This window comes from Lynx canadensis, chromosome B3 (assembly GCF_007474595.2).
Source record: "Lynx canadensis isolate LIC74 chromosome B3, mLynCan4.pri.v2, whole genome shotgun sequence".
Taxonomy (NCBI): domain Eukaryota; kingdom Metazoa; phylum Chordata; class Mammalia; order Carnivora; family Felidae; genus Lynx; species Lynx canadensis.
In genome coordinates this window covers 146,946,123-146,972,004 of record NC_044308.2, presented here as the reverse complement: position 1 = coordinate 146,972,004, position 25,882 = coordinate 146,946,123, and the positions used below count along the sequence as shown (strand labels likewise).

The 25,882-nt window shown below is 41.0% G+C and overlaps 1 gene segment (V, D, J or C); it reads left to right on the top strand.

Annotated features, from left to right (window-relative positions):
* Positions 1-7,513: 7,513 nt before the first annotated feature.
* Positions 7,514-24,042, top strand: LOC116737923. The segment is given in 3 exon segments: positions 7,514-7,647; positions 7,749-8,168; positions 23,975-24,042. Coding segments are annotated over 3 exon segments (534 nt in total).
* Positions 24,043-25,882: the final 1,840 nt, after the last annotated feature.

Below are 25,882 nucleotides of genomic sequence, written 5' to 3'. Positions count from 1 at the left end.
AGACATAGCAACTTCTTACTAGACGTGTCTCGAGAGGCAAGGGAAATAAAAGCAAACTTGAACCACTGGGACCTCATCAAAATGAAAAGCTTCTGGACAGGTAAAGAAACAATTAATCTAAAAGGCATTCTACAGAATTTAAAATGGTAATTGCAAACCACATATCTGATAAATACTTACTATCCAAACTCTATAAAAAAAAAAAAAAACTTCTCAAACTCAACACCCAAAATACAAAGAATCCAGGGGAGAAATGGGCAGAAGACATGAGGAGATACTTTTCCAAACAAAGCATTCAGATGGCTAACCGACACACGAACATATGCTCAACATCACTCATCATCAGGGAATTACAAACCAAAACTACAATGAGAGATGACCGCACACCTGTCAGAATGGCTACAATTAACAACTCAGGAAACAACAGGTATTGATGAGGAAGAGGAGAAACGGGAACCCTTTTATACTCTTGGTGGGAATGCAAAGTACCCAGATCATTCCAGAAACAGTTTAAAAACTAAAAATGAAACTACCTTCCACTCCAGCAATTGCTCTACTAGGAATTCACCCAAAGGATACAAAAATTCTGATTTGAGGACACACGTGCACCCCAATGTTTACAGCAGCATTAACCATGACAGCCAAACTCCGCAAAGAGACCAAAAGTCCCCCAAGTGATGAATCTGCTATACGTATAGAATGGAATATAGACAGTCAGAAAAAAATGAAATCTTGCCATTTGCAATGATGTTGATGCAGCTGGAGGGTATCATGCTAAGTGAAGTAAGTCGGTCAAAGAAATACAAACACCATATGATTTCCTCATGTGGGGAATTTAAGAAACACAACAGATGATCATAAGGGAAGGGAAAAAAGAGCAAGAAATCATAAAGAACTCTAAGGTTAGAGAACAAAAAGGGTTGCTGAAGGGCAGGTGTGTGGGGGATGGGATAATGGGTGATGGGGATTAACTAGGCCATACGTTGCGATGAGTACTGGGTGTCAGTGTAAGTGATGAATCAATAAATTCTATTACTGAAATTAATATCACACAATGTTTTAACTAACAAAAATGTAAACACAAACTTAAAAATTAAAAGTGTGGGAAAAAAAGAAGGGAGAATTATTGTCACAAATTCTCATGAACATGGAATTTAAGGTAGTGAGTCTAACGTCTTGCATTTACCCATTTTATCCCTAAGGTAGTGGACATTAATAATGTATGCATGAATTTTCACAGCGGTGCCAGGTGGGCTGGAATTCAAGCCACAGCTGACCTTCTCAACTCCACTGTGCCCACACATCATGGGAAGCTTGTCAAGACACCTGCACAAGAACCCAGGTTGGGCTTCAGCAGGGACCCACATCTGCAGAACTGGAAAGAGTGGAGACTTAACACTTCCTGAGAAGCTCTGGGTTTCCTCCCCCGACTTGAAATCTCAGTTCCCTTGTCTTCCTTTCCTGTCTTTTCAAAGAACCGTGTACCCGGTTAGTGGTGCATGAAAGTGAGGGGCTACATGTTCTGTAAACATTCAATATGATAGATCACATACAAGGGAACAAAATAAAGTCCATATGGTACAGCCTGTCTTGCAGCTCCTATCACCCAATGTGGCAGAGTACAAATAAACCTATGTATTCTTTGGTAACAAACTGCACAGCACGTTGGAAAAGCATTAAGAGATGAGAAGCCTGGAAGAATTCCACAAATGCAGATATGAGCTCCCCTTGGAAGGAAAAACAAAAATTATAGTCCCAAACATGCAAGAGTAAAATAATTTTAGGAAATGATACAAGAGTTTCAATGTGTTCTATTCATGAAGTGTCTGAAAAGTGTCTGAAAGTGGCAATGCAAACAATGGATTTTCAGGGTTTCACATAGAATTTCAAAGGAAAAATCCTGTGTCAAGGACTCGGTTGTTTGCACAGAGCTCAATGGCTCCTGAGACATATAGAAAGCCCACCACCTGAAAGCCCACCACACCTAAACGTGTTTTTTGACCCAGGAGCACATCTATCAAATCTGAGAAAGAACGAAATATGGCCCTTTGTAGCAATGTGGATGTAACTGGAGAGTGTGATGCTAAGTGAAATAAGCCATACAGAGAAAGACAGATACCATATGGTTTCACTCTTATGTGGCTCCTGAGAAACTTAACAGAAACCCATGGGGGAGGGGAAGGAAAAAAAAGAGGTTAGAGTGGGAGAGAGCAAAGCAGAAGAGACTGTTAAAAACTGAGAACAAACTGAGGGTTGATGGGGGGTGGGAGGGAGGGGAGGGTGGGTGATGGGTATTGAGGAGGGCACCTTTTGGGATGAGCACTGGGTGTTGTATGGAAACCAATTTGACAATAAATTTCATATATTGAAAAAAAAAATCTGATGAGCAGTCTGGCCAAAGAGACACAGCATAGCAACTCTTGTGAAATTTGAACTTCAATTTCAGCATGAGAACATAATTTCCATATATTATGAAAAAAAACATGCCATGAAAATGAGTTGCTAGAGTGTATAAATTGAAAAACAATCAACAAAACACTAAGTCACCAGAGACCACTTAGGGAACAAGTCAACATTGAGAGAAACCAGAAAAAAACAAGACTTTTAGTTACATTCAAAGTTAAGAAATAAGTGGGGTGCCTGGGTGGTTCAGTCAGTTAAGTGTCTCACTTCAGCTCAGGTCTTGATGTCACGGTTTGTGGGTTTGAGCCCTGTTGTCAGGCTCTATGCTGACAGCTCAGAACCTGGATCCTGCTTCAGATTCTGTGTCTCCTCTTTCTCTCCCTGCTTTTCTCTGCTCACATCCTGTCTCTCTCTCTCAATCAAGAATAAACATTTACAAAAATATATTAGTCACAAGCAATCAATCATCAAGGAAATGAAAATTATAGCTAAGAACATAAGACCCATAAAAAGAAATGGTATAAATAGACTTTGTGAAAATCAAATATGTTTATCTGCCCACGTGAATATCAATAGTAAGAAAGGTTACAGAGTAAGAGACAATATTCACAAATTGCATAACCACCAACGGACTTGCATCTTGAATATGCTAAGAACCATCAACAGTCAATAGGAAGAAAGGAAACAAACCTCGATAAAACAAGCACAGCTTTGTGTAGTAGACCTCCTATCCTTGAGGTTATAGACACGTTAGGTACAGACTGGAGAAGACTCTTCACACCATCGACTGTCAGGGAAATTCAAATCAAGAAGGCAACAGATGCCCTATACACACATCCCGATGGCTCAGGTATGAACAACTCTGACAACAACATCCAGGTGAGCATCCAGCATACATGGGCCCTCAAACAATGCAGGTAGGGTTGAAAAATAAACACCAGGGGCGCCTGGGTGGCGCAGTTGGTTGAGCGTCCGACTTCAGCCAGGTCACGATCTCACAGTCCGTGAGTTCGAGCCCCGCGTCAGGCTCTGGGCTGATGGCTCAGAGCCTGGAGCCTGCTTCCGATTCTGTGTCTCCCTCTCTCTCTGCCCCTCCCCCGTTCATGCTCTGTCTCTCTCTGTCCCAAAAATAAATAAACGTTGAAAAAAATTAAAAAAAAAAGAAAAAAAAGAAAAAAAAAAGAAAAATAAACACCAGCTCTGGAAAACCCGTTGGCTGTTGCTTATGAAATTATACATGGATGACATAAAAAGGAACCTGGAAATACCACTCCCGAGTATTTGGCCCTGAAGAATGAAATCCCATGCTCAGAAAATAAATGGTGTGTAAATATTTATAGCATCTTTCTTAGTGTTAGCAGCTAATAATATGGCAAAAGTCTTTCTAAATATAAAGGAATAAACCAACTACGAAACTTCCATCAATGGGATGCTTTGCCAGAGAACTGTGACACTACTGATGCACACCTGAAACCAGGTGCAACTCAAAGACATGATGTGGAGGGAAGGGTGGTAGTCTCTTAATTACAGAGGTGGTGTGGCCTGGGACATTCATACAGCCAGACCATGGTGACAGTGGTTTGGTTGGGCATTCTTTATCTCTTTCTGTCCCAAACCACATGATGAGATACTCTGCTTAATTTGAGTGCACTCATATGTTCAACCATCATCTGATGTATGGAGTCTCCACAAACTCAACTCTACAACCTCGGACTCCTCTGAATTGAGACTTATTGAGGCCATAATCTTATATGTGTTGTGACAGGAGCTGTTCCCTTCACTGTCCGTGTCTCTGGCTCTCTCCTGAAGGTGAGCAGGAGTAGGTTAGGAATCCTCCACTGAAACCATCTGTCTCCTGCACCTGACTCTCCCACAACATGAGGCCCACACCTTCCTCACACTCAGCTGCAAATGAAGTCAGTTGCACAGGAACAGATTTGCATCTTGCTTTAGTGGATTACTCCAGCTCCCCCTTTACCTGGGCAAAACTCTTGGCAAAGGTCTGCAGCTGCAGGGGGTGTCTGGGACAAACAGAATTCCAAGCAGTTTGCAAACTGAGGGCTCAGTTTATGGGTGGGTGACAACTTCAATTATTTGAGGCTTGCTTGTCCTGGTGGCATGAGACCCCTGCCATACAAGTCAGGTCTGGGGTAACCAGGCTCCCAGCATCCCTAGTGGACTGTGCCCAGGGAAGAGTTTCCATCCTGGGAGTGGGGCTGAAAACAATGAGTGAGGTGCTGCATACAAAATCAACATAAAGAAATTTGTTACATTTTGATACAACAATAATGAAGCAGGAGAAAGAGAAATCAAGGAATCGATCCCATGCACAATTACACCAAAAACCACAAGATACCTTGAAATAAACCTAACTAAAAAGTTAAAAGATTTTCACTCTGAAAAATCTGGGACATTTATGGAAGAAATTGAAGAAGACACAAAGAAATAGAAAAATATTCCAAGCACATGGATTAAAATAAAAAGCATTGTTAAAAAGTGATACTACCCAAAGCAATCTAGACATTCAATGCAAGTAATTCAATGCAAATATCCGTGTCTAATAATGCCAGCACTCTTAACAGAGCTAGAACCAATAATTCTAAAATTATCATGGTATGGGAGCCTGGGTGGTTCGTTGGTTAAGCGTCTGACTTCAGCTCAGGTCATGATCTCACAGTCCGTGAGTTCGAGCCCCGCATTGGACTCTGTGCTGACAGCTCAGAGCCTGAAGCCTGCTTCAGGTTCTGTGTCTCCCTCTCTCTCTCTCTGCCCCTCCCCTGCTCATGCTCTCTCTCTCTCGTGTCTCAAAAATAAATAAAAAAACATTTCAAAAATAAAATTATCATGAAACCACAAAAGACCCTGAATCCACAAAGCAATCCTGAAAAAGAAAAAAACCTGGAGGCATCACAATTTAGATTTCAGGCTATATTACAATGCTATAGTCATCAAGACAGTATAGTACCTGCATAAAAATACACACATAGATTAACATAACAGATTGGAAAACCCAGAAATTGACCCATAACTATATGGTTAACTAATCTTCGACAGAGCAGGAAATAGTATCAAATGGAAAAATGACAGTCTATTCAACAAATGGTGTTGAGAAAACTGGACAGCAACATGGAACTGTAATGAAACTGGACCACTTTATTACACAACACACAAAAATAAATTCAAAATGGATGAAAGACCTGAATGTGAAAAGGGAAACCATCAAAATCCTAGAGTAGAAGAAAGGCACAAACTTCTTTGACCTTGGCCAGAGCAATTTCTTACTAGACATGTCCCCAGAGGCACGGGAAACAATAGCAAAAATGAATTCTTGGGATCTCATCAAGATAAACAGGTTCTACACAGCAAGGAATCAATCAACAAAACTAAAAGGCAACTGACAAATGGGAGTAGATATTTGAAAATGACATATCAGATAAAGAGTATTCAAAATGTATAAAGAACTTATCAAACTCAACACTCAAAAAAACAAATAATCCCTCATGGATAAAGAAAATGTGGTATATATACACAATGGAGTATGACTTGGCAATCAAAAAGAAGGAAATCTTGCCATTTGCAACTCTGTGGATGGAACAGGAGGGTATTATGCTAAGTGAAATGAGTCAGAGAAAGACAAAAATCTTATGACTTTACTCCTTTAAGGTCTTTAAGAGACAAAACAGACAAACATAAGGGAAGGAAATCAAAAATAATATAAAAACAGGGATGGGGACAAAACAGAAGAGACTCATAAACATGGAGAAAAATTGAGGGTTACTGGAGGGGTTGTGGGAGGAGGAATGGGCTACATGGGAAAGGGGCACTAAGGAATCTACTCCTGAAATCCTTGTTGCACTATATTCTAACTAATTTGGATATAAATTTTAAAAAATAAAAAACAAACATGTCAATGACAAAAAAGGAGAAGAAAATTACCTCCACATGAATAGGGCCCCTATGAAAGCCCACCTCTGACAGCATATTGAACAGTAAAATACGAAAACCATTCCTGCCACATCAGGAGCCAGGCAATGATGATCACCCCCAACATAAGTATTCCACATGATAACGTGAAGAATAACGATGCCGCCTCAAACCATATCATCGTGTCACATTGCTGATTTGGATGAAAGCCACGTGAGAAACAGCCAGTCCAAGGACACTCAAGACCGTCCTTTGTCCCTTGACAGCAGGAGGTAAATCTCCCTTGGGAAAACTCCCTTCCCTGTGCCAGGAGGAGAGAAACATCCTTAGCACCAGAATAAGGAACACAGGGACAAGAAGGATGTGCAAACAAACCTAGTTACTTGTTGACAAATTAAATACCCCAAACCCACACCTTTGCCTTAACTCTTGCCAAATCCAAAGTTTTGTTGTCTGAAAGTCACAAGTGCCACCTGCTTTGTTCATTCTCTGGGCATCATATCATTAGGAAGGCCATGCACTTGCAAAATGAAATTTAACATCCCCTTTAGATCAGTCTTATTTCAATTGAATCCTTACACGGGAGTCTAGGATAGACTTATCCTACAACTGGAAGAAGTACCCACAAACTTTGGCAATAAAAAGAAATAAAAGACATTTAAATCAGTAAGGAGGAAGGAAAATTATTTGTTTGCAGATGACATGATCTTAAACATAACAAAAGCCTAGAGATACAACAAAAAATATTAGAACTAATTTTTAAAAATGAGGAAAAGGCAGGATACAAAAAGAAAAAACTAAATGAATAAAAAATAAACCACCTGTGATTCTACACACCAGCATTGAAATATATGCAAAACAAATAACAAAATAATACAATTGAAAATGGCACAGAATAAAGTATTTTGGATTAAACTTCAAAAAATTATGTAAAACACTTGTAGAGTGAAAATGATCTATGTTGATGAAAGACCTGTAAAAATGCACAAGGGCCTGCAAATATACCTGTGCTCACTGATTAGAATTCTTCATATTGTCACAGCACCATCTACACAAACTAAACTACAAGTGCACCCCTAACCCTGTTGTTCACTTTTAAGAAATCAAATTTAAGTCTGGAGTGTGATATATATGTCAGAGCACATGCAAATGGGGCCCTCTCTGTGCTGATAAAACCAGCCCAGCCCTGACACTGCAGCTGGGAGAGAAGCCCCAACCCCGGGTGTCCCAGGTGTTCCCATTCTGTGATCAGCACAGAACACAGACACCACACCATGGAGTTTGTGCTTGGCTGGGTTTTCCTTGTTGCTCTTTTAAAAGGTAATTCATGGTGAACGAGAGACACAGAGTATGTGAGTGGGTATGAGTGAGAACCAGTGGATGTGTGACAGTTTCCTGATCACGATGTCTTGTGTCTTCAGGTGTCCAGTGTGATGTGCAGCTGGTGGAATCTGGGGGAGACCTGGTGAAGCCTGGGGGGTCCCTGAGACTCACCTGTTTAGCCTCTGGATTCACCTTCAGTAGCAACAGCATGAACTGGGTCCGCCAGGCTCCAGGGAAGGGGCTGCAGTGGGTTGCATATATCAGATATGATGGAAGTAGCACATACTACGCAGACTCCGTGAAGGGCCGATTCACCATCTCCAGAGACAACGCCAAGAACACGCTGTATCTGCAGATGAACAGCCTGAAGACCGAGGACACGGCCACATATTACTGTGCAAGAGACACAGTGAGGGGATTTCACTGGGAGCCCAGACACAAACCTTCCTGCAGGAGGGGAACAACACCACCAGGGGGCGCACACTATGCACAATTTTGCTTTGTGTTCCCAGGAGCAGGTGCAGTTGGAGGATACAGGCAGGTTTCCTGTCAGCGTCTTGGGGCTTCCTCTCCACACAGCAGTTTCCCCAGGGAGCCTCATTGGACACAGGATTCTGTGATTACCTATTAACTCTGAATTACCAACTGTGTTGTCATAGGGAAACTACCCTAACATGCACAAAAGACACAGTTCTTTGCATTGCTTACTCCTGTCTCTCTATATGAGTGAATTGCAGATTTCCTGACACACAACAGCTGAACGTTTACAGGAGTCCCAGATGCACTCACTGTGCAGCCAGGACTACAGGATCCCACAGCTCCCCATCATCGTCACCCAGTGCTTTCCCCAATCAAACAACGTGACATTTCCCTCCTGTCACTTGCTACTCAGGACTTTAAATGAGCTACAGCTTTATTCAATTCCTCTAAAGAAGAGATAATCCATCTCCGTGTATTAGTCAGGATTCTCCCGAGGCACAGAAACCGAAGCACATCAGTTTACATGCCTAAATACATTGATAAGACCCACGTTCCACTCTCACATGCTGGAGACCCAGGAAAACCAGTGGTGTAATCCTCATCTGATTCTTAACTAGTGTCTAGTCTCAGAACGTGGAGAGCTGATGATGTAACTCTCAGAACAAGGGCCAGAGGAGACCAATGTTCCAGTTCAAACACACACATGGGAAGTAAAACTGAGGGAATTCCTCCTACCTCTGCATCAGTTTCTATTCAGACCCTTAATGGAATGGGTGATGCCCAAGCAGACAGAAACCATGGATAGAAATGCCAGTCTCTTCTGGAACACATCACAGACATCCACAGAAACAGTGGGGAATCTGGGCACCCATGATGCAGTCAAAATGACACATAAAGGTAGTCATGAGAAGTCAACCTCTGTAAACACGGATTCAAGGACTGAAGATTTAGAAGTCCATGCCATGACTGGCATGGAGCCTGGTGGGCATAGCTGTGCTTCTGTGGAGAAGGAGGGCAGGGTCCCATAGGGGACATTGTGGTCTGAGAATCACCTCGGCGACTTGGGAAGAGACAGTTCCCTTCTCGGGGTGCATTTTGTAAAGGGTGCATTTCCTCTCATGGGGCAGGAGAGCTGACAGGCACCATTGCACTGCCCTGGTCATTAGCATAGGAGCCTCTGCTGAGAGCAGCTAACTGGACTCTGCCTTCTTGTTGTTCTTCACCATTAACTCCAAGCCCCTAGTGTTCATGCAACTGCCCATCTGGGGTAACTAGCTCCAGGCACAGCACAATGAGACCCTCTCCCAGAGGATCAGTGATGTCCCTGTCATACTGAGTTCATATAATCTGGAGTTTTCAAACCCAGGTAGAGCTCCTGAGATAAAACATAAGAGCCCTGTGCCGCCAGGTGGGCCAATGGCTTGGACATGAGGGTGAATGCAGGGTTCTGATGGAAGCCTGGGACCCATGAGTACAGATTGTTCTTCCTGTGTGAAGGCTTCCTGAACAGGGGAAGCTGGGAACTCCAACTCCAGAGAATAGAGAGGGAGCTGATGGCAATATTTCCTCCCATCATTCAGGATGGACAGAATTCAGTGAGCAGCACAGCACCTCCTAGTAGAAGCTGAGCCACTGACACCAAGCTATACCCCCCCTTGCCTTCCTCAGATGCTTCCTTACTAGGGAAAGAGTGCCTGGAACCCAGATCAGCAGTGCGCCCCTCCCTCAAAAGACGACATATACCCCCACAGGCACCGAGTCTACTGACCATATAGTGAGGCATAACTTCACCTCTAGGGGAAATAGGAATTAGCCTCTTTTAACGGTCAGAACAAACTCACCTAGTTAAAATTCACAACATTGTGGACAATGTCTAAACACTCATCACTGGAGACAAGGAGAAACTCTGCAGAGGACTTAGCTGAAGGACAGAGCAGCCAATGCACGACAGCACAGTGCACACAGAACATACAACAAATGCTTCGTAAAGTGTCAAGCCCTCAACAGTAATTGAACACTTCTCAATAAAGACACTAATCTAGAAGCAGAAAACATAACAGGATTTTCTAAAACACTTAAGAAAGCGGAGACATAGAAATACACCATGATGGAGGAATTCATCCCAAAAGAAAAAATGATAAAAGGACATTGCCCGGGATAGTATTAAAACACATACATGTAATATGCCTCAAACAGAATTTCTAAAACCTCTCACAAGGAAATAGAATTTTTAAAAACTATCAAAAGGATACTTGCTGTGCTTGAGGAAAGCATAGGAGACATTTGAGAAACCATTACTGGATATAGAAAAACCTAAAACCTAGTCATGCTGAAGTTTTAAATGTTTTAACTGAGATGTGAAACTGATTGTATATAATGACCTCAGGGTGGAAAGAAGCAGATGAATAAGAGACATAGAAGATAAAATTATGGAGGAAATGAAGCAGAAAGGAAGAGGAAAATTAAAATATTGCATCACAAACATATGCTTATGGATCTCAGCAACTCATAATGTGTAATAAAATGCTTTTCAAAGGAGTCTCAGAAGAAGGAGAGGTAGAAAACAAGGGAAGAAGAGTTATCTAAGTGAGTTACCATGGGAAATTCCCAAACTGGGGAAGGAAACAGACATACACATCTTAGAGGCACGTAGAACGCCATTAATTCAAAAATGCAGGCCAACCCTGAGACATATCATAGTAAAATTGGCAAAATACACAGAAAAAGGAAAACCCTAAAAGCACCAAGACAAAAGAGGTCGCAAAGTCAACAGGGAAGACAAAGGAAAATATTATGGCAGGTGTATCCACAGAAACCTTCAGGCAAGAAGGGAGTGACATGATATCCACAACATGCTCAGTTGAAAACTATTCAGCCAAGAATACTTTATCAGAAAGGCTGTCATTCGGATACAAGAAGAGATAGAATTTACCAGAAATGCAAAAATCAAAGGAGTTCTTGGCCTCTAAACCAGCCCTGCAAGAAATATTAAAGGTGATTCTTTGAGTGGCAAAGGAAGACTAAAAAAACAAAGACTAGAAATAAGTACAGAAAATCTCCAGAAACAGTGACTTCAGAGGTAACACAATGCCACTAAGTTTATATCTATCAATAATCACTGTGAATGTAAAAGGGAAAAATGGGTCAATCAAAAGACAAAGGATATCAGAATGGATTAAAAATACAAGACCTTCTATACACGACATACAATAGACTAATTTTCAACCTAAAGCAACTGTAGATGGAAAGTGAGGGGAAGGAGAACAATTTATCAGGCTAATGGTTGTCAAAAGAAAGGTTTAGTACAATATTCATATCACACTAACTAGATTTTAAACCAAAGTGTGTGACAAGAGATGAGGAAGTCAGTACATTATCATGAAGGGGTCTATTCAGCGAGAAGATATAAAGCTTTAAATATTTATACACCAAAATTGTAAACACTGATATACATAAATAAATCAATAAGAAACATAAAAAAACTTATTGATAATAATACAAGAATAATAGAGAACTTTAACACACCACTTACCAAAATGGACACATCACCTAAGCCAAAATTAATAAGGAAACAATGGCTTAGAAAGGCACATGGGACCAAATGGACTTAGCAGATATATTCAGAACATTCCATCCTAAAGCAACAGAATGCTCATTCTTTTTGACTGCACATGCAACATTCTCCACAACAGATCACATAACATGTCATAAATCAGCTCACTAAAAGTTCAAAAAGACTCAGATCATACAGGCATATTTTCATACCAAACACTATGAATATAACACTATGAAACATGAAGTCAACCACAAGAAAAACTTTGGCAACACCACTAATACATAAGGTTAAAGAACACTGTGGTAAAGAATGAATGAGATTTTCAGGAAATTAAAGAAGCAATAAAAAATACATAGATGCAAATTAAAATGAAAACATGCCAGTGCCCCATCTGGATGCAGCAAAAGTGGTTGGAAGAGGGAAATATATAGCAATACAAGCCAAACTCAAGAAAGGGGAAATCCCAAACAGCAAATGAACAGCAAATGAACCCTAAAGCCAGCAGGAGAAGGTAAATTAAAAACATTAGAGCACACAAACGATAAAGAAACAAACAAAACATTAGACACATCAATGAAAATATAAGTTGGTTTTTGGAGGCATAAATAAAAATGATAAACCCAAGGCCAGATTTACCAACAACAAAAGAGAAAGGACTAAGTTAATATAACCACAAATTTCAGAGGAAAGATCACAACTGATAGCACAGAAATACAATAGGAAGAAAGTATTTTGGAAATTTATATGCCAACAAACTGGTCAATCTGGAAGAACTGGATAAATTCCTACAGTAATGTAAACTACATTAACTGAAATGGGAAGAAATAGAAAACCTGAACAGACTGATAATGAACAAAGCAATTGATCCATAATCAAAAATCTACTGAAACACAAAAAACCAGGACCTGATGGCTTCACAGGTGAATTCTAGCTGATATTTAAAGAAGAGTGTACAAAATCTATTTAAGTAGGATAGAAGATTCTAGTCTTCTCAAACTGTTCCAAATAATAGAAATGGAAAGAAAACTTACAAACTCATTCTATAAGAACAGTATGATCATGGTTCCAAATCAAATCAAACCCCACTAAAAAGGAGACTTAAAAGCCACTAGCCCTAATGAGCATGGATGCAACAATTATCAAGAAAATAATTGCTACTTGAATTCAAAAATACACTAAAATTATTTTTTACCACGATCAAATGGGATTCATTCCTTGGCTGTAAGTGTGGTTCAATATTCACAAATAACTCAATGTCATACAACACATCTATAAGATAAAGGATAAAAACTATATGATCCTCTCAATAGATGTAAAAAAAGCATTTGACAAAGTTCAGCAATCTTTCTTAATAAAAACCCTCTCGTCTGCACTTGGGTCTGGTGACTCTGCAAATTGGTGCAGCCACTCTGGAAAGCAGTGTGGAGGTTCCTCAGAAAATTAAAAATAGACCTACCCTATGACCCAGCAATAGCACTGCTAGGAATTTATCCAAGGGATACAGGAGTACTGATGCATAGGGGCACTTGTACCCCAATGTTCATAGCAGCACTCTCAACAATAGCCAAATTATGGAAAGAGCCTAAATGTCCATCAACTGATGAATGGATAAAGAAATTGTGGTTTATATACACAATGGAATACTACGTGGCAATGAGAAAAAATGAAATATGGCCCTTTGTAGCAACGTGGATGGAACTGGAGAGTGTGATGCTAAGTGAAATAAGCCATACAGAGAAAGACAGATACCATATGGTTTCACTCTTATGTGGATCCTGAGAAACTTAACAGGAACCCATGGGGGAGGGGAAGGAAAAAAAAAAAAAGAGGTTAGAGTGGGAGAGAGCCAAAGCATAAGAGACTGTTAAAAACTGAGAACCAACTGAGGGTTGATGGGGGGTGGGAGGGAGGGGAGGGTGGGTGATGGGTATTGAGTAGGGCACCTTTTGGGATGAGCACTGGGTGTTGAATGGAAACCAATTTGTCAATAAATTTCATATAAAAAAAAACCCTCAACAAGGCATAGAGGAAGCATACCTTAACATCATAAAGACCATAAATGAAAACCCCACAGCTAATATCCCCAGTGGGGACAAAAACCTTTTCCTCTAGTGTCAGGAACACAAGAGGGATGCCCATTCCCATCATTCTACTTAACATTATCACTGGAAGTCTTATCCTCACAGACAACAAAAATAAATAAAGGCATTCAAATTGGCAAGAAAGAAGTCAAACTTGCACTCTTCAGAGATGACATGACACTCTATATAGAAAACCCAAGAATCCACCAAAATATTGCAAGCACTGATACACAAACTCAGCAAAGTAACAAGATACAAAATCAACATGCAAAAATCTATTGCATTTGTATATAGTAATAATGAAGAAACAGAAAGAGAAATAAAAAAAAATCATCCCCTTTAAAATTGCACCAAAAATAATAGGATAACTAAAGGGTTAAAAGATCTATACTCTGAAAAATACAAATACGATGAAAGAACTGAGGATGACACAAAGAAATGGAAACACACTCAATGTTAAGGATTAAAGGAGCAAGTATTGTTGACATGTCTATGCTACACAAAGAAGCAGGAGACTTTACGATTGCAGACTTCATGCTATATTACAAAGCAGTAGTCATCAAGACAGTATGCTACAAGCACAAAAGAGACACACAGATCAATAGAACAGAATAGCAAGCCCAGATATGGACTCACACATGTATGGTCACCTCATCTTGGATGAAGTAGGAAAGACTATGTAATGGAAAAAAAAAAAGACAGTCTTCTCAACGACGGGTGTTGGGAAAACTGGACCAGAACATGCAGAAGAATGAAACCAAGCCACTCCTTACACCATACACAAAAATAAATTCAAAATGGGTGAAAGACCTAAATGTGAGACAGGAGACCATCAAAATCCTAGAGGAGAACTCAGGCAGCAACTTCTTTGATATCGGACATAGCAACTTCTTACTAGACATGTCTCAGAAGGCAAAGGAAACAATAGCAAACATTAATTACCGGGGCCTCATCAAAATAAAAAGCTTCTGCACAACTAAAGAAACAATCAACTACTCTAAAAGGGAACCTACAGAATTGAAAAAGGTATTTGCAAATGATATATCTCATAAAGCCTTACTATCCAAAATCTACAGACAACATATCAAACTCAGCACCCAAAATACAAATAATCCAGTGAAGAAACGGGCAGAAGACATGACTAGACACTTTTCCAAAGAAAGCATCCGATGGCTAATGAAAAATACTCATCATCATTCAACATCAGGGACATACAAATCAAAACTATAATGAGATAGGACCTCACAACTCTCAGAGTTGCTAAAATTAACAACTCAGGAAACAACAGATATTGATGAGGATGAGGACAAAAGGGAATCCTTTTATACTCTTGGTGGAAATACAAAGTGGTGTAGCCATTCCAGAAAAGTTTAAATACTTAAAACTGAAACTACCTTGCACTCCAGTAATTCCTCTGTGAGGTATTCACCCAAAGGACACAAAAATTCTGATTTGAGGAGGCACATGCACCCCAATGTTTACAGCAGCATTAACAATGAGAGCCAAAGTGAGGAAAGAGACCAAAAGTCCCCCGAGTGATGAATGAGCTATATGTATACAATGGAATATTAGTCAGAAAAAAAGAAGGAAATCTTGCCATTTGCAAAGATGTTGATGCAGCTAGAGGGAATCATGCTAAGCAAAGTAAGTCAGTCAAAGAAAGACAAACACCATATGTTTTTCTCATATGGGCAATTTAAGAAACACAACAGATGATCATAGGGGAAGGGGGAAAAGAGCAAGAAATCATAAAAAAAAAAAAAACTCTAAGGTTAGAGACCAAACTGAGGGTTGCTGCAGGGCAGGTGTGTGGGGGATGGGATAATGGGTGATGGGGATTAAATAGGCCACGTGTTCTGATCCATACTGGATGTGAAAGTAGGTGATGAATCAATATATTTTACTACTGAAATTAATATTACACAGTATGTAATCTAATAAAAATTTAAACACAAACTTAAAAAGTTAGAAAAGTGGGAAAAAAAGGAAGGGAGAAACATTGTCACAAATTGTCATGAACATGGAATCTAACGTAGTGAGTCTAACTTCTTGCATTTACCCATTTGATCCCTAACTGGTAGTGGACATTAACATAATTGACTTTTCCAGTGGTGCCAGGGGGGCTGTAATTCAAACCACAGCTTCCCTTCTTGACTCCACTGCCGACAACCCATGGGCAGCTTGTACAGACACCTGCACTAGAACCCAGGTTGGACCACAGCAGGGACCCTCATCTGCAGAACTGGAAAGTGTGGAGTGATGACCATTCCTGCCAGGCTCCTGGTTTCCTCCCGTGACCTTCCTGGTTCCACTCCCTTATATTCCTTTCCATTCTCTTTGAAAAGAAGCATGTCCCCTGTTTCTGGTGCATGAAAGTGAGGGGCTATGTGTTCTATAAATGTTCAATATGACAGATCACTTACACGGGGACAAATAAAAACCCATATGGTGCAGCCTGTCTCATGGGCTCCTATCACCCAAAGTGGCAGAGTACAAATAAACCTAAATATGCATTTAGTAAAACATTGTACAGCACGTTCCAAAAGCATTAGGAGATGAGAAGCCTGGAATAATTCCACAAATGGAGTATGAGCTCCCCTTGGAAGGAAGAAGAAATCTTATACTCCCAAACATGAAAAACAAAAAATAATTTCAGGAAATGATGAAACAGTTTCAGTGTGTTCTATTCATGAAGTGTCTCACAGTGACAATGCACAGAATGAATTGTCAGCATTTCGCATAGAATTGTGAAGGAAAAATCTTGAGTCACGAACTTGCTTGTGTGCACAGAGCTCAATGGCTCCTGACACATATAGAAACCCTAAAACCTGGAAAGGTTAACGTGTTTTTTGGCCCCAGAGCACAACGATCAAATCTGATGAACAATCTGGCCAAAAAGACACACACAGCATATCTTGTGAAACTTGATTTCAATTTCAGCATGAAAACAGAATTTCCATATATTATGAAAAAACCATACCATGAAAATGAGTTACTACACACTATAAACTTAAACAACAGAGACCACAGACCACTTAGGGAACAAGTCAACATTGAGAGAAAACAGAAAAAAAAAGATTTTAGTTACATTGTAAATCAAGAAATTAGTGGGGCACCTGGGTGGCTCAGTCAGTCAAGCATCTGACTTCAGCTCAGATCATGATCTTATAGTTCGTGGGTTTGAGCCCCGTGTCAGTTTCTGTGCTTATGGCTCGGAGCCTGGAGCCTGCTTCAGAATCTGTGTCTCCCTCTCTCTGCCTCTCACCCACTTGAACTCTGTCTCTCTCTGTCTCTCTGTCTCTCTGTCTCTCTCTCTCTCTCTCTCTGAAGAATAAATATTTTAAAAAAGATATGTCACAAGCAATCAATCATTATGAAAACCAAAATTATACCTAAGAAACGAAGGCCCATAAAAAGAAATAGTATAAATGGGCTTTGTGAAAATAAAATAATTTTTTTCTGAACACGTGGCAATCAATAGCAGTAAGACAAGGTACAGACGAGGAGACAATATTCACAAATTGCATAATCACCAAGGGACCTGCATCCTGAATTAGCTAAGAACCCTCGACAGTCAATAGGAAGAAAGGAAACAACCCTCTAAAAAACAAGCACAGCCTTGCGTAGTAAACATCCCATCCTAGAGGTTGTAGACACATTAGGTAAGGACAGGAAAAGACTCTTCACACCATCGACTGTCAAGGAAATTTAAATCAAGAATGCAAAAATGCCCTATCCACTCATCCTGAGGGCTCAGGTATGAAGGGAACACTGGCAACACCATCCAGGTTAGCATCCAGCACACGTGGGGCCTCAAACACTGCAGGTAGGAATGAAAAACGAACACCAGCTCTGGAAAATCATTGGCTGTTGCTTATGACATTGTACATGGACGACTTAACATGTAACCCGGAAATACCACTCTCGAGTGTTTGCTCCAGAATGAAATCCCATGCTCAGAAAATAAATGGTGTGTAAATATTTACAGCATCTTTCTTAGTGTTAGAAGCTAAGAATAAGGCAAAAGGCTTTCACAATATAAAGGAATAAACCAACTACGAAACTTCCATCGATGGGATGCTTTTCAGATAAATGTGACACTACTGATGCACATCTGAAACCAGGTGAAACTAAAAGACACGATGGTGGAGGGAAGGGCGGTAGTCTCGTAATTACAGAGGTGGTGTGGCCTGGGACATTCACACAGCCAGACCATGGTGACAGTGATTTGGTTGGGCATCCATTATGTCTTTCTGTTCCTCTCCACATGGTAAGATCCTCTGCTTCATTTGAGTGCTCTCCTATATTCAACCATGCTCTGATGTATCAAGTCTCCACCGACTAGACCCCAGAACCTAGGACTCCTCTGAATGGAGAGTTGTTGAGGCCATAATCTGATATGTGTTATGACAGGAGCTGTTCCCTCAACTGTCCCTGGCTCTGGGTCTCTCCTGCAGGTGAGGAGGAGTAGGTTAGGAATACTCCACTGAAACCATCTGTCTCCTGCACCTGACTCTCCCACAACATGAGGCCCAGACCTTCCTCACCCTCAGCTGGAAATGCAGTTGCACCGGAACAGATTTCCACCTTGGTTTAGTGGATTGTTCCCTCTCCCCCATCCCTGGGAAAAACTCTGGGCAAAAGTCTGCAGCTGCAGGTGAGGACAAACAAGATTCCCTCCTCACTCAGTTTGGATATTGAGGGCTCAGTTTAGGGGTGGGTGGCACCTTCATTTCCTTGTGGCTTGCTTGTCCTGGTGGCATGAGACTCCTGCCATACAAGTCAGGTCTGTGGTGACCAGGCTCCCAGCATCCCTAGTGGACTGTGCCCAAGGCACAGTTTCCATCCTGGGAGTGGGGCTGCAAACAATGTGTGCGTCCCACATCTCAGTGGCACTTTCTGGGGCTTGGCCTCATAAACAAACAGCTTAGGGTCATGACATCCTGTCCCTCTGGGGAAGAGTCCTCTGAACATAAGCTGGTCACCGTGAACACTGTGTATTGGCTACAACAATCTGGAGGAGAGGTTGCAGCCAGGCTCTTGGCACATGCCTATAGTCCCAGCTCCTTGCACTGGAGTTTCCATTTGCTGAGCTGGGGTGGGGAAGGAAAGGCACAAACTTTAGCTCAAAATTCTAGCTGTTCCTTGTGTCAGTATATTTTCTGGAATAAATATTTCTTCATGGGCTGTATGCCAACAAGGCCATTTGCAGACACTGTAAATACATCATTAGAGATTTTATTCAAATTCCACTTAATAAACATGCAATGTAATATTACTTTCAGGTGTAAAATATAGTCATTCAACATTTCCATACAACACCCAGGGCTCATTATTAGTGCACCCCTGCAACCCCATCACCTACTTCCCTAACCCTCCTCCCACCTTCCCTCTGGTAACCATAAGTTTGTTTTGTATAGGTAATATTCTGTTTTGTTGTGTTTACATGTTCCATGGGTTAACCCTAAGACTCTTGATTTGGGCTCAAGTCTTGATTTCATGGTTCCTGAGATCAAGCCCATCTTTGGTTTCTCCACTGACAGCAAAAAGACTGCTTGGGATTCTCCTTCCCTCTTCCTCTGCCCCTCCCCCATTCTATCTCAAAATAAATTTGAAAACATTGAAAAAATTTTATATCTTGGTGTGGCTCTTCTCTCTTATTTGTCCCATTTCCCATTTGAAGTTTCTTAAATTCTACATATGAATGAAATCATATATTTGTCTTTCTCTGACTTATTTCAGTTAGCATAATACTCTCTAGCTCCATCCATATCATTACAAAGAGCAAATGTCGTTCATTTCAGGGCTGAGAAACATTCCAGTGTATGAGTATGAGTGTGAGTGTGTGTGTGTGTGTGTGTGTGTGTGTCTGTGTGTGTGTGTATGTGTCTGTGTGTGTGTGTAGATATACCACATATACTTTATCCATTTATCAGTCAATGCTTACTTGGACTGCTTCCATAGCTGGGCTATTTTTGATAGGGCTGCTATAAAAATAGAGGTACAATCCCCTTTAAATTAGTATTTTTGTATTATTTGGGTAAATACCTAGTAGTTCAATTGATCAGTCATAAGGTAGTTATATTTTTAGCATTTTGAGTAATGCCCATACTGTTTTCCAGACAAGCTGCACCAGTTTCCATTCCCACAAGCAGTGCAAAAGTGTTCCTCTTTCTCTGTACCCTCACCAACACCTGTTGTTTCTTGTGTAATTGAGTTCAGTCATTCTGACAGGAGTGAGTTGCTATTTCGTTGTAGTTTTGATTGATATTTCCGAGATGATGAGTGATGTTGAACATTTTTTCATGTGTTTATTGACCATCTGTATGTTGCATGTTGGAAAGTCTATTCATGCCTTCTGCTCATTTTTAAGTAGGATTATTCAGTTTTGGAGTTGAATTTTATACTATACATAGAAATCCTGAAAAACTCCACCAACAAAAACTGGCTAGTCCTGATACAATAAACCATTAAAGCTGCAGCATACAAAATCAACATACAGAAATTTGTGCATTTCGATACACCAGTAATGAAGCAAGAGAAAGAGAAATCAAGGAATGATCCCATTTACAATTACACCAAAAACCATAAGATACCTAGAAATAACCTTCATTAAATAGTTAAAAGAGCCTTACTCTGAAACCTGGGACATTTATGGAAGAAACTGAAGAAGACACAAAGAAATGGAAAAATATTCCATGCACATGGATTAAAACAAAAAACATTGTTAAAATGTTGATACTACCCAAAGCAATCTAGACATTCAATGCAAATATCCCTGTCAAATAATACAAGCATTCTTCACAGAGGTAAAACAAATAATTCTAAAACTATCATGGAACCACAAAAGACTCTGAACACCCAAAGCAATCCTGAAAAAGAAAAAAAATGGAGACATCACAATTCTGGATTTCAAGCTATATTACAATGCTGTAGTCATAAAGTCAGTATGGGCCTGGAACAAAAATAGACACATAGATTAATGGAACAGAGTAGAAAACCCATAAATGGACACATAACAATATGACCAACTAATCTTCGACAAAGCAGGAAACAGTATCAAATGGAAAAATGACAGTCCCTTCAACAAATGGTGTTGGGAAAACTGGACAGCAACATGACATTCTAATGGAACTGGACCACTTTCTTACAATATACACAAAAACAAATTCAAAATGGATGAAAGACCTAAATGTGAGACAGGAAACCATCAAAATCCTAGAGGAAAGCACAGGCACCAACCTTTTTGACCACGGTCGGAGCAACTTCTTACTAGACATGTCTCAGATGCAAGGGAAACAAAAGCAACAATGAACTATTGGGACCTCATGAAGATAAAAAGCTTCTGCACAGCAAAGAAACAATCAACAAAACTAAAAGGGAACTGACAAAACAGGAGAAGATATTTGCAAATGGCATATAAGATAAAGGCTTAGTATGCTAATCTATAAAGAACTTATCAAACTCGACACTCAAAAATACAAATAATCTGGTGAAAAAATGGTCAGAAGACATGAATAGACATTTTTCAAAGACTTCCAGATGGCGATAAGACACGTGTAATGAGGCTCATTGTCACTTCTCATCAGGGAAACATAAATCAAAAGCACAATGAGATAACACCTCACACCTCTCAGGATGGCTAAAATTAACATGGTGGTAATGCAAACTGGTGCAGCCATTCTGGAAAATAGTGTGGAGATTTCTCAAAAAAATTAAAAATAGAATTATTCTGTGAGTAAGCAATTGTTTTACTAGGAATTTATCCAAAGGATACCAAAATGCTGATTCGAAGGGGCACAGGCACCCCAATGTTTATACCAGCCCTATCAACAATAAACAAATTGTGGAAGAGCCCAAATATCCATCAAGGGACAAATGCATAAAGAAGATGTGGTAAATATATACAATGGAATATTACTCAAGCATCAAAAAGAATGAAATCTTGCCATTTACAACCATGTGGGTGGAACAACAAAGTTTTAACCTAAGTGAAATAAGTCAGTAAGAAAAAGTCAAATATCATAAGATTTCACTCATATATGGAATATAAGAAACACAACATAGGGGAAGGAAAAAGAAAATAAGATAAAAACAGAGAGGGAGGAAACCAGAAGATATACTTAAATACAGAGAACAAACCGAGGGGAAGTGGGGAAGGTGGGCTGAAAGGGAGATGGGCATTAAGGAGGGCACTTGTTGAGATGAGAACTGGGTGTTATATGTGTGTGATGAATCACAAAATTCTACACCTGAAATCAATACTACACTGTATGTTTAACACACTTGAATTTCAATTAAAAATATTACAAGAAAATCACATACATACATATATGAACTAATGGGAATACCTCAAAATAGCAATCTTCTGCACAGTGAAGGAAACAATAAACAAAACTAAAAGGCAACCTACGGAATGGAAGAAGATATTTGTAAATAGCATATCCTCAGGGTTAGGATCCAAATATGTAAATTTTTTTTTATTTTTTTTTTAAGTTTTTTTTTTCAACGTTTATTTATTTTTGGGACAGAGAGAGACAGAGCATGAACGGGGGAGGGGCAGAGAGAGAGGGAGACACAGAATCGGAAACAGGCTCCAGGCTCTGAGCCATCAGCCCAGAGCCTGACGCGGGGCTCGAACCACAGACCGCAAGATCGTGACCTGGCTGAAGTCGGACGCTTAACCGACTGCGCCACCCAGGCGCCCCCCAAATATGTAAATTTTTAAACATTGTTTTCACTTATCTGTACAGAGTGTGTGTCCATGCATACTTTGAGTGAGGAGCAAAACTCGTGTATTGTGGTAAGATCTCACTGAAAGTGAGATCCACCCTCTTCCCTAAATGTTGGCCGTACAGTACAGTATTGTTAACTACAGGTGTAACGTTGTGGAGAAAACGTCTAGAACTTAGTCGTCTTGCATAACAGAAAATCACACCCCTTGATATCTAACCCTCATTGTCCCTCGCTGCCAGCCCCTGGCAAATGCCACTCCACTCTCTGTTTTATTGTTATCAAAACCCAAATTCAGCTGCCTGTTGCTGGAAAGGTCAACGTTCAAAGTTTTACTTTTGGTGGGAAATTAATTTGAGCTTTATTCAGAAGGCCAGCCAGTGGTGAGAATGCAGACTCCTGTCCAAAAGCCAACTCTGAGGATTTCTCCCTGACGCAGGGGGTTTTAAAGGAGCAGAGCATACTTAATCAAACAAGGGAGCGCCATGGTTGATAACGTCTTTTGATCATGTGCAGACTCCATGGTGCATGCTACCATAGTTACCTCCACTACCTGGCATCTCCAGCTGAGGAGGGAACCACACATGCATGGGAGGAGACTGCCAGAGGCCAGGAAAGAACCCCAATAAGGGATTAGAGCGGAAAACCCCTGGGACTCACACATGGTCAGCAGTACTTTCTGTTCTCCCCAGCTGGCATAAAAAATACTAAAATACAACCTTGTAGTTCACCAAGCATCACATGGAATACTGGGAAATGTTTTCCTCAGTAAACCCAGAGGAAGCTTCAAAGCAAAAACCAAAAGAAAAAAAAATTGCTTAAAAACTAATATCTAACTAGAATGACATGAAAAACGACAAAGCTATTTTTTTTCATCACCAATAAAGGTAAAATTGACAATGTCCACCTCCACATACCAAGAAAGTAGGAAGCATCAGTCTCCATAATGAGGAAAGGTAGTCATCGATAGAAAGTGACCCAGCAGTACCACAGGACATTGAACTGGTAGAGAAGCTCAGGGTGTTAAATTTGCATATCCCATATTCACTAGCTTGAGGAAAGATGGAATGTGTTGAATAGAGCCATGTCTCTGGGTCCAAGTCCCCACTATGTCCATGTTAGCACTCTTGAACTGGCCCATCTGCCTCTTCCACATCGACCCCAGCTGAACTGTTGTGCAGGGTCACCCAATGCCACACCCTGGGACTGTTACCTAACCCCACAAGTGGATCCCAGGTGCAGAGTGCTGGCCACCTGGCACAGCCCTCTGTTCTGTCAGATGGCCTAGACCTCACTTTGCTGAGGATCCTCCATTTATCCATTCTCACTGGCAGACGTCCCTGAGCAGGGGCATGAGGCTGGCAGAGGGCCAGATCACGCTGAGGGCGTCCCTCTTGAAGTTTGCACTCTGGGTAGTGCTATCTCCTGTCCAGGGTTCTCAAGGACGTCCCTCATGGCGCTACATCTCCTTCAGGTGGTAATTACAAAGAAGGAGCTGCACAACAGCAAGGGCATTCAGATGACTGGCTGGATGTCCTGTAGCCTGTGTTTGGGGCCAAGAGACACATTATCCACATGCGGCACAAGACACCCTTTTGGCCCATACATCTGCTGATGATGACTCAAGATGATCAGGTGCCTTTCAGATGGACTACCCCTCCATGCCTCCAGACTGTTACTACCTCAGCGATCTGGAGGAGACTCCTCTTTCCATGGTTACCATGGACATGTGCTATCAGGGCCTTGAAGGTATCATGAAATTGGATAGCATTGCCTATGAAATCAGACACCTCAGTGATTCGCAACATTTGAACACATTGTTTCTCAGAGAGTGGCAGACACCAATGCAATGGGACCTACTTATAACCTGGGATATAAGGAGCATAGGGACCACCCTGTTCCTCAAGCAAATGCCAGTGTAGTGCTCAGGAACTCTAGTAAGTTGTAGTCATCCCATCACGGAATTTTGCTCTCAGGCCCTAAACAATATATAGTGTGTTCAACCACATGTCAAAATGTGCCCAATTCCTAATAAGGCTAGTTAGCTTAATTGACTCATTGTTTCATGGGATTCATGTAAGTTACTATATTGGGTTTCATGATAATTTATAATGAGAGGGATCCAGCTAACATGGGCAAATATGTGTTGCACCAGAGTCCTTTTTTTCGATTCTATGAGTCCGAGTGTTTTCGAATTCTTAAACCACATTCATCCTTAGTTGCGATTTGAGATGGATCCCATGAAGTTAATTTCAGTCCAGTTTGTATGCAGTATATGCCATCCACAAAGCCCCATCATGATGGGTTATTTAGGCAGACATTATTTACTCATGCCTGTCATAGCAAAACATCAGATTGCAAAAAAATATTGCTTTGTGGGTTGACACTGATGAATATGCTTGCCAGAAAAGGTCCAACTGCATTAGGACCCAATTCCCTTGTGCACCTGAAGCTTTCAGTAAGTGTTCCTTCATTCATATGCAACAGAAAATCAGTGACAGATTAGGCAAGTGCCTCTTCAAATCTAAATGGTGCATTGAAATAAAAGCCTGACCCACAATCATTTTGGAAACTACTTAGCTGACCCAGGCAAGCACTGTGACTGCAGCTCCTTAGAGCAGTGCTATAGCAATCTGTGCTGTATGAGTGATTGTATTTTAACCCATGGCAGCAAATGGAATACAGGCAAATGCTATACAGACTGCACCAACTCCGCTGCTTGGACACTCTGCAGACCAATCCAAAATATACGTGATCTTCCAGAGTCCTGCCATGGGATGTCCTTGTCGGGCCCTGATGACATCCGTATGCAAGATGGAACCCCGTGCACTGAAGAGGGCTGCTGCTATCATGGAAACTGCGCTGACTGCACTATGCACTGTCAAGAAACTTTGGCAGAAATTCTGGGAAAGGTGAAGATGTCTGCTAGACCATAAATTACAAAGGCAGCCTACATGGACACTACAGAAGACCCCGGGGAATTCAACGCTGAACCCTGTTCCCACACAGACGTGCCTTGTGGAAGGCTGCAGTGTAGGAATGTCACACATCTCCCTCAGCTGCAAGAGCATGTTGGATTCCATCTGTCTGAGATCCCGGTTTCTGGTGTGTGGGGCTGGATTCACATCGTAGCACAGGAACAACCGAGATTGGTCATGTGAGAACTGGTACTTCCTGTGCTTCTGGAAAGTTCTGTCAGGATACCTACTGCACTGGCAGTGTGGCTCAGCTGAATTATGACTGTATCCCAGAGAAATGCAGTCACAGAGGGATGTGCAACCATAACAGGAACTGCCACTGCCACATAGGCTGGGATCCTCCATGGTGCACGGACAAGGCACTGGTGGGAGCACAGACTGTGGACCCCTCCAAGAAGAATTCA